Source organism: Chrysemys picta, chromosome 4 (genome assembly GCF_011386835.1).
Source record: "Chrysemys picta bellii isolate R12L10 chromosome 4, ASM1138683v2, whole genome shotgun sequence".
In the NCBI taxonomy this organism is placed as follows: Eukaryota; Metazoa; Chordata; order Testudines; family Emydidae; genus Chrysemys; species Chrysemys picta.
Genome location: NC_088794.1, coordinates 75,270,101 through 75,286,672, shown reverse-complemented (window position 1 = coordinate 75,286,672; position 16,572 = coordinate 75,270,101). Strand labels below are relative to the sequence as shown.

The window sequence follows — 16,572 nt, the reverse complement described above, 5'->3', positions numbered from 1 at the left end:
ATATCTAGGCTACGATTTTTCCATCCTCCCTAAGAACTATATTTTGGCTCTCTCTGAGGCTAAACTCCTAATGAGAATAAATCTGATCCCATTTTGTTTACCCTAAGCACTGTGATTTACTTACCAATCAGTGAGATCCTGCCCTGGGACCCTAAATCATGGTTACGGAATAAGCCTGAGTGTCTGCATGATCTGATTACTACATAATGGGAGCTAATCCTTAGATTTCTCTTCTGTAACTGTCATTTTTCCCATGTCACAGAATTATCTGGGAGAAAATCATTCAGGGAGATAGATAGCATAAATGTAACAATTTATTTTGAAATTGGTTTTGCTAGTTTCTGATGCAGTAAAATGAAATCCCTGCCGGTATAATTCACACAATGCCTTGCTCTGAGTTAAAGAAGATGCTGTTGAACAATGGATGATAGTTCCTGTCAGGAAAATCCACAAGTGACATACCCACAGTAGATTTACCTGGAGAGTTACTGCATCACCTTTATTTCTAGGCAATCCTGCCAATATTTTCACACTACAGCTGATCAAGAAATAGCAACATATTTTCACATACATGTGCACAAACTTATTGAATTTTTTTAAATCATTTTTTTCATTGAAACTTCACTCTGCTCTAACTTTCACCCCAAAACTTGATCATACTAGTGAAGGAGGCGTGTGAGAACACGAGCAAGACATCAGCCTCGAGTGTCAATGCATTTCATAAACAATTAAGGAAAAGAAAACCAAACGTCCATCATGAAGCCCCTGTCCAAGATTATACACAGATTTTGCAACAGCACAAAATTATTCATGCAAAGAAAGAGGAAATCAAGAAGAAAAAAAATCCCAGTAAAAACAACCAGACAACAAAATAGCAAAACAAGGCAAGATTTTGCGCCATTTTGGAACTGTTTTTCTCCCTACTAGGCTCTAGCAAGACTAAGGTTTCCAGAAGCCATGCTGTAGAGAAAGTCTTGCTCCACATCCAAACCTACAACTAGAAAATTAACTGTCATGTTTCTTATTTTGAATATTATTGATCTTTTATGTCTCCATCTGAGGATGTCCATAAGGTGTGAACCTCTTTCACATTTTCTCAGGCAGAAGGGCACATTTGTTTACACAAGGAGCCTCCCCCTCCCCCTCTTCATAAAGCTTTTAATGCCACTATAAGGAATCTTATTCTTCTAACTCTGCTATATTACCTGAGTGATTGGGGAAATATCTGCCACACCTATGGCAATCAGGGCCTTCTTCATCCGTTTATTCCTGTCCAGCAAACCTCTTAAGCATATGCTTAACTTTACGTTCCATTGGCATCAATGTGAAGCAAGAGATGGTAGAAAGAAATCATTCTATTATTTTTTTTCTCCACCAGTCCAATGTTTACCACAAAAAGCATTAGAAATGTCAGCCTTGCATGAACAATGCAAGAAGGAATGAAGAAACAGAGGTAAGGAAACAGAGGTTCACAATGGACAAAGCATAAACTCACAAGTGGCCTTGTCAATAATATATAGTTAGTAGATAAAGAAATTGTAAGAAGAGTAACGTGATAAACTTGTAGCTGCAGCTTTGCTTACTAGCATACTTTGCAGCTCTTGGACAATTCATGATCTGTACCGGGATCAATTATAAAAATTAGTGTATCAATCATAAAATATACGATACAATGTATTGACAAATAGTATTCAGTATAAGTATGTTGATAAGCTAATTCATGATTATGTATCTTGGGTTTGTGTTGTACTCTGTATCCAACCTCTACTCTCGAGCTTGATCAACTCAAGTGTAGTTTGACTGTATGTGAATAAAGAAACCTTAGTGATGAGTCCAGAGTTGAACTGATTTCTTCTATTCCATAAAACTGGATAAAGTGTTCTCCCAGAACTGGACATGGTGTTCTGGTTGAGCCAAGTGGAAAAAGTCTTAAGGAATTTCAACAAGAAACTGCTACACCGCATTCGTTTCTCCTTCCAGAAACATCTATATCCTTCCAAGCATACATAAGACCATACAAATGGCCACACTGGGTCAGACCAGTGGTGCATTAAGCCCAGCATCCTGTCTTCTGACAGTGGCCAATGTCAGATGCTTCGGAGGGAATTAACAGCACAGGGCAATTATCGAATGATCCATCCCCTGTCATCCAGTCCCAGCATCTGGCAGGCAGACATTTATGAGCACCTAGAGCATGGGGTTGCATCCCTGACCATCTTGGCTAATAGCCACTGATGGACTTTTCCTCCATGAATTTATTCTTTTCTGAACCCAGATATACTTCTGGTATTCACAGAATCTCCTGGCAATGAGTTCCAGAGGTGTAGGGTGACCAGATCGCAAGAATAAAATATCGGGACACATGGGGGGAGCATGGGCGGTGGGTGGACTCCCCCCCACTTCATGGAGGCTAGCCCTGTGGTCCCGCCCCTGCCTACACAAGGTCCCACCTCCTGCAGCAGGAGCCCTGAGCTCCCCCGCCTCCTCCATGGCTGGAACCCCAAGCCACCCCACCCCCCAGCACCAGAGGAACCCCGGGCCGGCTGGCCTGAGCAGCCCCAGCCACATGTCAGGGGTGCACGGCCCCGGCTCCAGCCCCCCGTGGGAGGGGGTGCAGGCTCCAGGCGGCGCTTACCTTGGGTGGCTCCCCGGAAGTGGTGACATCTCCCTCTGCGTCCTAGGCAGAGGCAAGGCCAGGCAGCTCTGTGTGCTACTGCTGCCTCTACCTGCAGATGCTGCCCCCGCAGCTCCCATTGGCCACAGTTCCTGGCCAATAGGAGTTGCAGAGCCTGTGCTCATAGCGGGGGCAGCATGCAGAGCCCCCCAGGCCTTCCCTCTAACTAGGAGCCAGAGGGAGATGTCGCCGCTTCTGGGGAGCTGCGTGGAGACAGGTAGGGAGCCTGCCAGCCCCGCACCAACCGGATGCCTGGCAACCCTACAATATCGGGCCAAATGGCGTCCCGATCATACATTGGTCGGGATGTAGGACAAAGAGTTAAATATCGGGACAGTCCCAATTTTATCAGGACGTCTGGTCACTCTACACAGGTTTGACAGTGCATTGTGTGAAGTAGTACTTCCTTGTGTTGGTTTTAAACCTGCTTCCTTTAATTTCATTGGGTTCTTGGGGTAAATAACACTTCCCTATTCACTTTCTCCACACCATTTATGATTTTATAGACCTCTGTCATATCCCCTTTAGTCACCTCTTTTCCAAGCTGACCAGTCCCAGTCTTTTTAATCTCTCCTCATATGGAAGCAGTTCCATACCTCTAATCATTTTTGTTACCCTTCTCTGTGCCTTTTCCCATTCTCATATATCTTTTTTGAGAAGAGGCAACCAAAACTGCATGTAGTATTCAAGGTGTGGGCATACCATGGCTTTATATAGTGGCATTATGGCATTTATTGTCTTATTATCTATCCCTTTCCTAATGGTTCCTAACTTTCTTAACACAAAAAATTAAGTTGATTTTACTTAATGTTGCTGTCCCACTACTGATAAGATCCTACCCCATGGTGCACAAGTACATTGGATGCTGGAGGAAGATATCATAGGGAGTTGATTTTTACAACCCTTAGCACAGTTATTCAGGAGGAGGGCAGGAAACAGTGCTAGAGTTCTACTGAATACTAGAGGAAAGGCCACCACCTAATGTCTCTTCAAGTATCCCAAAGCCCAAGAAGCCTGGTAAGCACAGTACCCCTGTGGTCATGCTGCAAATGACAACAAGCACTTGGAAATACAATCTATTCCTATATGCAGTGCACAAGCAGGATGACACCTCCAACCTTAACTCTGTCACTGCCTCAAAGTACCTCCTTAGTGAGTTAAGTCAGGATTTTGATCTGTGCTGCCTACTTCACAGCCATGAATGAGTTAAAACCACACACTGATGAACCAAGCATCAAAGCACACATAATCTGCATAAAGGAGCAGAAATTGCACTTCTAATTCTCATATTCAGTGTCTTCAAGTGATGATGCACAGAGGTACCTGCAGCCCAAAATAAATTACATTATGTTGCTTGATATATAGGGTGAATAGGTGTGACAAAATGGAACATGAGAGATATGCACCAAAAAGTCCACGAATCACTTCTTAACTTTAAACGTAGCTTACAAGGCAAACCTTGTCTCCACTTGTCCCTTCTGATCACCAGTGACTGCCATCATACTGTAGATCTCATTTCTGATTTAACTACCTCAGAAAGCTGTGTTCTGAAATGTTGTTCCAATACTGAAGATAAGTACCTGGCTACTTACCATAATATCCTGCCAGAATAAGAGAGTAGGTTAAATACAGTCTGCATTTGGCAAAGTTATTACAATTCATTAGCCTTACTAGTACTTGTGGGATGCTGTCCTTTGCTAGGGTGATCTTTTCCAGGAACACCATCAGTTATCAGTGAAATCATAGTTGAATCTTCACCCCGCTTGTCATCGAAGGGTGTTGCAATATCATCTGTGTGATGAAGGGTGAATCAACTGTAACTTTTCATTTGCTGAGCCACCACTCCTGCTGTTCTCATTGTTAGTACTTTCACACTATAGGAAGCCTAGGTCTTTCATTTGTTGGTCCAGTGGAAGGATAAAAGGACAGGAGACTAGGGTCTTTGTGTAGTTCATCATTAAATATCATTGATTTTCAAATCTTGGTATCTAATCATTAACACTGATGGTTCAAAGGAGTGTCAATTGGCAGCAGCCCAATGATAATGAGCATGGCAGCTAAGGTGGCAAAGACAACAACTTGCTCACCGAAGGCTGGATTTATGTTCTTGTAGCTGCAGCTCTGGATCTGGAACCCACACAAGTGCTTGAGGCCATTTGTAATGTTGCCATTATCATTACATATTATGAGCTTTGGTCCAGGCAAAGACTACAATTGTAAGCAGAAAAGAGGAGAATTTCCATAGAGAGCAGTGGAAAGACAATTCATGAAATTTGAGAAGGGTGTTGTTCTAACATCAATTCCCATGGAGAGAATAGTGGCATTATCTTGCCATGTTAGTTTGATGTCACTGGTAAGCCATGTGGAGAAGCAGGCCCAAAGTCCCACAAGTACAGTACCACCAGCAAAGCAACTTTATCCTCTGCCAACACGTTCACTCAAAAAACAATTAATTAAACATTTTAATAGATGGGTAGGACAATGGCATGATCTCTTGGTATCCTCTACTTGTAAATGATTAGTGAACAGTTAAATAAAATCTTGTGTCCATAGCCCAGAGGAATGCTCTCTGCTATAAAGGAAGGATGGCTGGTCTTGTGATTAAGTTGCTGAAGCAGGACTAAGGAAACCTAGGTTCAATCCACACTTCCTGTGGGATCTTGGGCAAGTCACTTAGTTTCTCTGTATCTCAGTTCCTCTTCTCTAAAATGGAGCTCATACAGCACTTCCCAATTTGTGAGGGCAAATTTATTAATATTTCTGAGACCTGCACGTACTCTGAGGATGTGGGCCATGTAAGTGCTTACACATATGAAAGCTAATAGGTACTTAACCATCAACATAAAGAGAGATTAAATCAGAAAATCTTCTACCACATGTGCCTTGAAGTCAAAAGAAAAAGAAAACCAAGAAAATGAAACAATTTAATTCTCTTCTATTCACCTATACAAATTTTGCCCTAGGTCACACCTATACAACTCCATGGTTATCCCAGACCCAATTTTGTCTTCTCTAGGGCTTCCTGGATGTAGCTCAGGGCAGAACTTGGTTCTTGGTCTATATAGAAAGCCCTTCCCTATCTCCTGGAAAAAGAAGAACTAAAATGGAAGGCTGACAGCACCAACATTTTTACCTTTTTTGCATATTGTGATATGCTTATCAAACACAGTTTACAACTTAAGGTTTGCAAGAAGGGATTCAACTGCATTTGTATTGTAAATCTCTACTTATTCATGTATTATTTAATATGGAGTCCACAAATATGATCATACCGGAGAATAGGTAAGACTATTCCAGCTTGATCTCTAGGTACTGAAATCCTATCCTCCTACACCTGCTTCTGCACTTACTTTTCCAGATTCTTCTGGTAAAATCCGTCATTATGTTCATCTCTTGTCCTTGCACCTGTGATATTTCTTTGTTATAGAAATGTTTTGCTAGATTTCACTGAGCCTGATCCTTCTCCCAGTGAAATCAACCATAACAGTCCCATTGATTTCAGTAGGTGCGACACCAGGCTCTTAGAAGCATCTATTATCACACCATACTGTGAAATTATTCCTGGAGGAAAAAAACCAGATTTTTTTTGATGTGTGATTGCTTTACACTGTCATGTTATTATGAAATGTCTCTAGAAAGTGAAAATTTTCTATGATCATAAATACACAACTTTTTCCAGTCCAATTCTTTCTCAAGAGCCCCAGGAATACGGGGCAGAGATTGTGCTCTCTCTTTTCCATAACTATAGTGGTTAGTTACAAAGCCTTTGCAGATTTTGATGCCCCAAGACACACTGTGTCCATCAGTGATGCCCCTTAGATTCTAAGAATGGAATCACAGTGCTATGTTTTCATCCAGTTATTTTAAGAGCACACATTAAGGTACAATAGTATATAATCCATTATTCTTACTGGTACTTGTGGGATGATCTTCCTTTCTGCCAGACCCAGAAGAATAATCTGTTGACAGTGCATCTGGGGTTATCTCTTCATAATATGGGGTACCAGGCATGCGAGTTCCGATGATGTTGGGGTTCGTTGCATCTCCGTCATGTATTGACCCACTACTCACATGGTTATCATCTGTAACTGGAGTTGGGTCAGTGTGTTTCACACCATCAGTGTAACGTGAGCCATCTTCATTATCTATGACTGTTGGAAGGAGAAAGATCAGTTGTAATATCTGAGGCTTACATCGTGAATGTTGGAGTTGTGGGGCGAGGCTAAAGGGCTACGGCCACAGTTGTAGGCATACCTGATCTCAACCAATTTGTTTTCTGTCTATCTGTTTTATCCTTCACTGATCTATCTATGTCAGTTCTAATTTGTGTATGCATCACCATCATGGGCCCAGTCTGGTAAAGTCTGGATTAACTTTCAAGGTGAAATCCTGGTACCATTGAAGTCAATGATAAAATTCCCATTGATTCCAATGAGGCCAGGATTTCATCCTGAGAGACCAGTTCCATCCCTAGTTCCTCGCCAGGCTAGCAGGCTTTGGCATGATGTGGAGGGTACATAATAACCGTGGGACATAGGAGTCTTAAACAAAGCTCTCTCATCAAAGAAGCAAATATCAGTCCATCATTTATTAAAAACAATCTAGTGTCAATATGGAGAATTTACTACGCTAGTACCACCTCAAGATAAATGCTGTCACATACAGCCTAATGTTGGGTGGCAGATGGAGGTCTGATTGCTTCATTTGCAGTATATTACTATCTCTGGACTTGCTTCTCTTATGTTTAGCATGATATTGAACATTTGCATTACTTATATACAGAAGAGAAACCAGGTAGCTGAAAATGGAATCAATGCTAAATCATTCACTTACGCAATACATTACCTATTTGACTTGTATTATCATGCCCAGAAACATCTAGTCTTGTGATTGGTTCACATGCCTTTTCCCTGGTTTCTGAAAGGAGGTGGGGACAGAAGAAATTAATTAGTTAATTTGGCAAAAGGTGGTGAGAAAAATTCACTCTTTTCTGCCCTATTTATTAGATTCAGAGTGTTATCAACAACTTGTTAGAAAAGTTTCTTGGAGTCTCGTCTGAAAGTGGCTTTGAGAATACTAAGAATTTTGTAAACTTTTTTAAAGGGACAAAATGGGTGTATTTTAATCCAATTTCACAAAATTGGATTAAATTTGGATTTAAATTTAATTAAATTTCACAAAATTACTCTCAGTGTTCTCAATTTGAGTCAGATCCTCAACCCAGGACAAGTCCCCATTTTGCCACTCCAGCTGACCCCAAAGGCAGGGATTGTATGATTCCTCTGTACTGAGGGCATTCTGGGGTAGAGCACTTAGGAGACATTATGGGGGTAGAAGAAGCTAATCCTTGGCTAGCAGAACAGTCCTTTAGGGACCATTCCAATCAATATAAATTAGAGCTCCTCTATGGTCCAGTTTGACTCTCTCCGACAGCTCCAGTATCAGAGCTGGTAGCTCAGAGCCCTTTGCCTCTCTCTACCCCAACCCAGGATTAAGCCCCTTGAGTTCCAGAGAGTGGAATGAGGCTTCAGATATTCTCTGTCAAAATGTCACCACTATTTAAATCACCATTGAATTTGTCCTAAGGATATTTGTGGAGTTGCCTCTATTTATACCAGCTCTGAATATGACCAATTAATTTAACAAAATCTAGGCAACTCAATCAAGCCAGTCTCTTATTCTTCACACATTTCCTGTGCCCAGTTATTGCAGCACAAACATTGAGCAAAATTATCCACAGCTCCCTGACAATTTGATTCTGAAAATTTTAATTTTGCAGGGGTCCTTTTTGGCCCTCATGTGGCACAGAAAAATAAACAAAATCAGAAACATTTAAAATTATTATTAAAATATGTAAGTCCATAAATGGAAGAACTCCACAAAAGAAGTGGCCTGCCTCTGAACCTACAATACTAATGTAGCTAAGCAACACCTGAATTTATGCTTCCCAGAGGCCTCATGTAAGTGGAGGAAGCAAGCTAAGAGTCTTCAGGGTCCCTGATCTTTCAGCGCTTGTAAACTTCACTATTATTAGCTCTAAAAACATGTGAGTAAAAGAATGTGAGGAGTAGAAATCATCACATTCAACAATTCTGTGTCCTTTGCATCCATACTTGTGGCATTTCCCTACTAAAATGACAATTCTTGAGGTTTAGAATCATAAGTTAAATATGAACTCAGAAAATTGTTTAGTTCAAAATACAATGGGCCAAAGTCACCGATAGTATCAGCAGGAACAACTGACTGGCAAAATGTGTTCTATCTTCAAATGCAAAAACAAGACCACAATGCACAAACAATTTAATGGAAGCTCTGTTCGAGCTACCTAAAGGGGAGAGAACATATGTTACTGTTAAATACATTCATTCTCACTTACACAGTACAGCAAATACCTACCTGATGCATTATAACAATATGTATCATACCGGTCTGTTATATTTGAAACGAGTATGTAAATTCCAGTGTTATTTGCTGCACAAAGAGAATATGGCTTGATTCGTGGAATTACAATTTTGTCTTCTATGAAACCATACCTGTGAAGAACAGAGAGTGAACAATACTGTCAGGAATGAAGGTGTGCAGCTGAGCCGGCTAGCTCGGTCTCCAGGCTGACTAATGAACACAACTACAGCAGAACTGGCTGATTGATCAACCTGCCTGACTGGCTGAGGGGAACCAGGAGGCATGTTCTTAAGCCCAGCTGCACCAGAAGGTCGGTGACTGCTCAACACTTATGACCACAGCTGCAATCGCTCCTGTGCCAGCCTTGTTCCTCCTTTCTCTGGCCCTGCTCCCCTGCTTGTTTCCTGACTCTGGCTTTGACCCTTGATATGTCAACCACCAGATCTGACCCCCATGTTCAGTGGCTGACAAACACCATGTTATGTATCACAGCATACAACAGATTCTTTCCTCATGACTTCCAATACCACCAAATAGGCCAAATAGGAGACAGAGCATTTCATATCATGGAATAAAAATAATCCCAAATCTGGTCATGGAGATTACTCCTTTTTTACATCCACATTAACATCACCAGCACCCACCTCCAATATCATTCTGCATGTAATCTCTGAACTAATAACCATTGCAATGCAGTGTGAATTATTAGAGAAGACAACTGGTCTGCATGGGGATGCAATGAAAATGAAAACTAAAAAGGGTAAACACTTCTCGTTCAATTGGGATGTGTATTATAAAACACAGAGGATCAAAGCTCTGATTTTTTTCATTGAGCTACATTTCCACTACTTTTAGCCTAATAAATTGCTCAGTACCATTTTGCATTGGAATTGTATGCCACAAATCTGAAGAACGGATGGAGATCATGAGCAAAGATGTGCAGCAATGATTTATAACATGCCAGTCTCTGCGAAGTGCAAAACTTTAATAAAGTGTTCAAAAGTAGCAATATTTCACCTACAGAATGTTAGCTAAAATACTTAATATCCCCCTGGATAATATGTGTTGCAAATAATGCTGCCATTGAGTATGGGTCCCATAAATCAGGCTGAAATTTCATGTGAGCTTGTGGTTAACAAAATTATGTAACAAGTTATTACTATTTTGCAATCCCATATCAAATGACTAATTCCTGTGAAGGTACTGAAATCTATTGAGATGAGAGTGGTGATTAAATGTTAAAGAGCCCTAGGGTTGGGGATTGTTTTAAGAGCTGCTACTTATCAGGGAGGGGCAGGAGTGGTATGTTAGCTGCTTGGACTCTGTCTCAGTTGTGGTTCCCCAAGCACTGTTACAGTCCACATCCATGATTCACATCCACCTGGATCAAATCATGGCAATGATATTTGAAATTCTATATCTCTAATATGGGTGGAACAATAGATTACTTCACTGGCACAGCCATATTTTGTATTAGTCCTAGATCCTGTATCCTATTGCTAAGACTACCACATTGGCAGTGTTATAATAAAAATCTTTCTTGTTTTATGGCCTGCTGACTCATTCATGTTCACTCTCTACTCCTTGTGTGCTTTGACTATTATGTATAATGTCTTAGTTCTTCCTTTTGTCTCCCACTCAGGCCCACAGAGTTGGATTTATGGTACTGTGCCAGAGGAATACAAATAGACAGCACCAACAAATTATTTAAAAATAGCTCAAATTCCATATCTGTCCTCTTCTAGGTTCATGGATAAGGGGGGAAAGTGCAGTGAAAGCAAAACCACATCTCTCCTCCAATGTGAAAAATAGTTCCTGCTATTTCTTTTACACTTTAAGTTCTTTTCCATTTTCTTCTCATCTTACCTATAAGAGACTCTATCCAGTGCATGAGAGTCAAAAGTTAGAGATAGAAAATGCCTATTTGATCATTCAGTACTTTCCCCACCACTGCAGGACTGTCCCTCTGACTAGTCTTTCATTTGGCAGCATTTTAAATCATCCCTCCACTTCACTTGGGAGACTGTTATGTAACACTCACCATGGGGAATTTTTGCCTGATATTTCCTGGCAATATGGGTAGCATCATTCTCCTACTGCAGAGGCACACATATTATTCTGATTTAAACCAGTGAATGAGCTCAGGGCACAGTCCTGGTGAAAGGGCAACTAGGGCTGCAGGAGATCTTCAAAGATTGCCTGCCCATGCATTTGCAATTAATAGTAACAGTGCATGACATTAATACTGCATCACACTGAACATTTTCAAAGCACTGCACAAACATGAACTAATTTAATTATTTTGATACTAATTAAACTAATCTCTTTCCATAGATATGATTTTGTCAATACTACACTAACATGAAAGCAATTTTATCAATTTCTCATGAATTTGCAGACTAGTGCAAAGGGAAGAAAATTAAAACAGTTAAAAGACTAAGAAAAACAAAACAGCCTTGATTCAAATTTACAATAGACAATTCCACCATCACATGCAATAACTTTAAACATTGTCATTTAGTTTAATTTTTCTTTTGGTAAATATTAGGACTCTCTTTAGAGGGCTGATAAAAAGTACCAGCTGGCAACATTCAAAGAGTTGAAGAGATGCTCACTGAGCTTTCTACCCCAATAACCTACAGGATGAATCCTGAAATCCCTACTCACTTCCTACTAAAGTTGAAATCCCACTGAAGTTAGTTGATCCATTTGATTTAAATAAGGGTTTTATTGCTATGAGTCTATATTGCTTGAACACCCTCTGCACTTGCTGCGCTTGAATCTTGTCTCCTTTCTACAGCTGCTTGTTTGGGATAACCTGTATAATTCATAGAGTCATAGATTATATGGCCAGGAAGGACAATTGTGTTCAGCTAGTCTGTCCTTCTGCATAACACAGACCATACATAGGACTTCCCTGAATTAATTCCTGTTTGAACTAGAGCACATCTTTTAGAAAAGCATCCAATCCTGATTTTTAAATTTCCTATGATGGCGAATCCACCACAACCATTGGCCGATTGGTTAATGGTTAATTACCTTCAGTGTTAAAACCTTGTACCTTATTTCCCATCTGAATTCATCTAGATTCAACAGCCAGCCATTTCCTCTTGTTATAGCTTTGTCTGCTAGTCTGAAGACTCCTGTATTATCAAATATTTGTTCCCATGTAGGTACTTATAGACTGTAATCAAGTCACCCCTTAACCGTTTCATGATAAGATAAATAGATCGAGTTCCTTGCGTCTATCACTATAAGGTGTGTTTTCCAATCCTTTAATCATTCATGCAATTTTTCACTGAACACACTCCAATTTTTCAACATCCTTCTTGAATTGTCCACACCAGAACTGGACAGAGTATTCCAGTAGCAGTCACACCAATGTCAAATACAGAGGTAATATCATCTATTACTCAATATTTCACCCCTTTATATAGCCAAGGAATACATTAGCCCTTTTCGCCACAGTGCCACACTTGGAGATCATGTTCAACTGATTATCCATCATGATCCTCTGCTTCCCAGAACAGAGTTCCCCATCCTATAAGTATGGCCTCAATTCTTTATTTCTAGATGTAGGACTTTACATTTAGCTCTATTGAAATACGTATTGTTTGCTTGCACCCAGCTTACCAAGTAATCCATATCACTCAATGACTTGCCCACTTCATTATTTACTATTTCCCCAATCCTTGTGTCATCTGCAAATTTTATCAATAATGATTTTATATTTTCTTCCAGGGCATTGATAAAAATTTAAATAGTGTAGGGCCAAGAACCAATCCCTGAAGGATCCCACTAGAAATATACCTGCTTGAATATGATACTTCATTTACAACTACAATTCAGTCATGCTTTTCTACTCATAGGTGATGTGACCATCTAATTAATAGCTATTTAAAAGTAATTGCAGTTGGCACACCACATCGTCATGGCTGGACAGACAGATAGCTATACATATTCACTATATATTATCTTCTTTATAATTTCCTTACCTGCAAGTTTCAAATCCTAAACTGTGAGCATTCTCCATCTGGTCCATTGTTGGCAGGGTACTATTGAGAGCTTTGCAGAGTTCAACGGCCTCATCTCGTGTGAGACTGTAGCGACGATTTTTCTCAACATGGAAAACTCCTGCATATCTGCAACTTATATTAAATTCTGTTGATTAAAAAAAAGAAATTATTACAATGATAATACTTGCTGTTTCACCGAAACTCTAGCAAGATTTAATTTCCAAGTACAATGAAGTTACAGAGAACCATCAACATCTGCCAGTTCATTAGGGGAGAAGGCTTGCACAATAAAACTGTTTTTCCAAACTACACTCAGATCCTTTTTGCTCAAACACCACATTAATGTCCAAGAACAGTAGTATAGTGTTTCTGTGAAGTGCCTAGCAACTTTTGGGAACATGGAAAAAAAATCATCAATCATCAAAAATCATCATCAACAACAAATTGGTGCAGAAGATCTAATGGGACAGATTGCCAAGATATTTTAGAAACACATCTGTTTGGAAAAGTTTTGGCTCCATTGTAAACATTCATCAATGAAAATTTCCAGACTGCTGTAGTTTGCAACTAACCTGTTAATAAATATGTACCACATTCAAAACTGCAGTCTTGCAGATTTTTCTAGTTTTTATACAACGTGCACCAGATTCACCGCTGTCATAATTAAGTGGTGCTCCATTGATATTGGTATAAAGTATATAGAAAGTGCACTGTTTGAGTCTTTGTAGCCATACTCCTATATCTAAGGAAATAGGGTCCAACCATTCAGGTCCATTTTAAATCTGCTTACATCTAAGCACCTCATTCATAAAGGGAAAAAACAAGAAAAGGTGAAAATGGTCATAATCTGACCATTTCTGAAATATACAGTCCCTGTATTAAATGATCTCATTCTGTTCATTTCAGGGTTTAAAATTTTTCATGAAAACATACATCAAAGCAGAACTAACGTCTGAAACTATTTCAGCATCAGCACAAGCAATAGGTTCCTTTTGGCATGTCCTAGGTCAGGGCAGACTAGTTAGACTAGTTTGATATCATATGCCACAGCTGATGTAGAAAGCAAGTAAGCAGTGTGCAACAGTATTTCTAACTATAAAAGCACTGAGCTGCTAGATATACCCTCACAGACGAGCTCTAAGGAACCATACAGCCAGATAGGAATGGTTGGAATACACCTAACTCACTTTCATTTGGAAGCACATTATGGACATTCGTTTCAGAGATATGGTCAACATCTCTGTAGGGCAGTGTGAAGTACCTTTTTCTACTGTGAACCACTATATCAATGTCAGTATACAACACAACAACGTAACTAACATTGTAAAGAATGCTGGATGTTAAAAATTCAATAATATCAAAGCGCTTTGCCCATGAAAAGCACCATATTTGGCTAGAACTAAGTAATTTTTCAACAATAATTATGTATTATTTAAAAATCTAGGTGCCACTGTTATGTGACAACTCAAATGGGCTAAAGTCAGGAGTGAGTCCTGGTGCAATGTAAGTCTTCTTCCAGACTCTCAGCACTTAAGTTATATCAACCTAGTGTGACATGAGGGTCATTTAGGGTTTGTCTAGAAAGGAGAAGGCTGCATTAGCCAAGTGTAAGCCTAGCGACTCCTTACTAGCCTCCAATGTGGACACTCTCGCTGCTCACTAAGAGTACCACTGTGCAGTTTAGTTAATGAACTTTGTCAATGTGTTAAGCTAAAATATACAAAAGCACTCCTAGGCTATGTCTACACTTGGAGCTGGGGTATGATTCCCAGAACTCGTTTACATATCCGCACTAGCGCTCGTCAAGCTAACATGCTAAAAATAGTAGTGTGGTTCCAGTAGCTCATGCAGAGGTAGAGTTGGCATAGGCTAGCTGTTCTAAATACGTACCCAGGTGGTACAGGTGGGTTTCTATTCAGGGTGGCTAGCCAGCACCACCACTTGCCATTGCTCATGCCACTGTGGCTACACTAGTATTTTTAGTGCACTCTCTCAGTTCGAGCTAGAGTGAGTGTATCTACATGAACTGGGAATCACAGCCCTAGCTTCAAGTATAGACATCCCTTTAATGCACAGCAAGAGTGTCCACAAGGGGACTTAGTGTGAATTAGCTAGTGCACTTAAAATTCACAACTTAGTGTGCTGCACGCTAACTTTCTCATGTAGACAAACACTTAGACTCACCTCTAAATTTGATCTAAATGTCTGAAAGCATAACTGCCCAATAAACAAAAATAAAAAAATTCAAACAAACATAAATCTCTCCTACGGGCACTCAGCCTCCCCTATTATTGACTTCCCACTGACTTCAGAGGGAGGACTTTTGAAAATCAGACCACTTATTTAGGTCCATAAATATGAATTTAGGACTCTAACTTTAGGCATCCATTTCTAAAAGCCTTGATCATACCTCTGGCAATGGACCTGGGAACACTGAAAAAGTAGCACATTCAGCTCATAAGGGAGGGAAGTGCCTCAAATTGTGCTGTAGAGACTGCATCAGCTGGTGAAAGGCATAAAACTAGAGAGGCTCCACAGAGAACACCTCTTCATTCCTCTTTGGCTTGGAAAGTTAGAGGCTTCGAGGTATAGATGGTAAAGTGGGGAAAAGACTGTATGACCCGAAGAATACCCATAGACAAACAACAAAAGGAGTGAGGGGAAGAAGAAAGCAAACATACACAATGAACTGCTTTTTTGACAGTGGAAAAAAAGTAACAGCTCTGGAAGGTGGGGAAAGATTCAATATACTTCAAAGCAAAAAATAATTAACTCAGCTCCGACCCCACCCTTCCCTCAAGAGGAAACTTGACTGCAGCCCCAGACTAAAATGACAATCCCAGATCATGCAAAAACGCAGTTTATTCTTCCCAGCGAAGTGCGGGGCATGACTCATATTAATATTAGTAGGAGTTCCAACATGCATCAAAGAGAAAACAGATCCAATCTCCTGCACACATTGCAATGTCGTTTCTCTCTGGTGCCTACAAAACTAAAAGGTACCACATAATAATCTCTCCCCTATGAGCTCCAGAGTGCAATCCCTAAACATTTGTATAGACACCTCTTCTGGATATATCGGCAGTCATTCTCCTTTAACTCCCATCGTTTGCCATGAGCTAGACAGCCAATGTTATTCTATAAACACACACATAAAAATAAATGATAGTAATCAAAGGGTACTGCATAATCACCACTGCTGTAAACCACATGGAATATTTCTTCCCATATGGAAGTTGGAAACAAATAAGCAAATAGAACAGTAAATCAGACTCAGATTGTATGTATGTAAAAGGATTTTTATTATTTATACAAGAGTAACTGCACCATAAATGTACGTGACACTGACAATGTCCCTGACCTAAGGAGTTAAAATCTATGGGCTCGATCCTGAAAACACTTACTACCAAGGCAGTGGGAGTAAATCATGGTGGTAAACATTGCACCAGGTATTACATGTTTCATCTCATGTATAAATTT

The 16,572-nt window shown here is 40.1% G+C and overlaps 1 protein-coding gene across 49 annotated transcripts in view; it reads right to left on the bottom strand.

The window, feature by feature from the left end:
- The window catches only part of CD44 (CD44 molecule (IN blood group)), a 106,704-nt gene that overhangs the window by 53,744 nt on the left and 36,388 nt on the right, over positions 1 to 16,572 (bottom strand). For 41 of the 49 annotated variants that reach the window (XM_065592705.1, XM_065592720.1, XM_065592708.1 and 38 more), the window contains 5 exons: positions 13,072 to 13,237; positions 9,071 to 9,207; positions 7,508 to 7,591; positions 6,586 to 6,825; positions 4,346 to 4,465 (listed from right to left, as the gene is read on the bottom strand). In XM_065592705.1, the coding sequence (XP_065448777.1) occupies positions 4,346 to 4,465; positions 6,586 to 6,825; positions 7,508 to 7,591; positions 9,071 to 9,207; positions 13,072 to 13,237 (747 nt within the window). The remainder of the gene's footprint in view (positions 1 to 4,345; positions 4,466 to 6,585; positions 6,826 to 7,507; positions 7,592 to 9,070; positions 9,208 to 13,071; positions 13,238 to 16,572) is intronic. The other 8 variants (XM_065592698.1, XM_065592732.1, XM_065592736.1 and 5 more) reach the window with 2 other exon arrangements.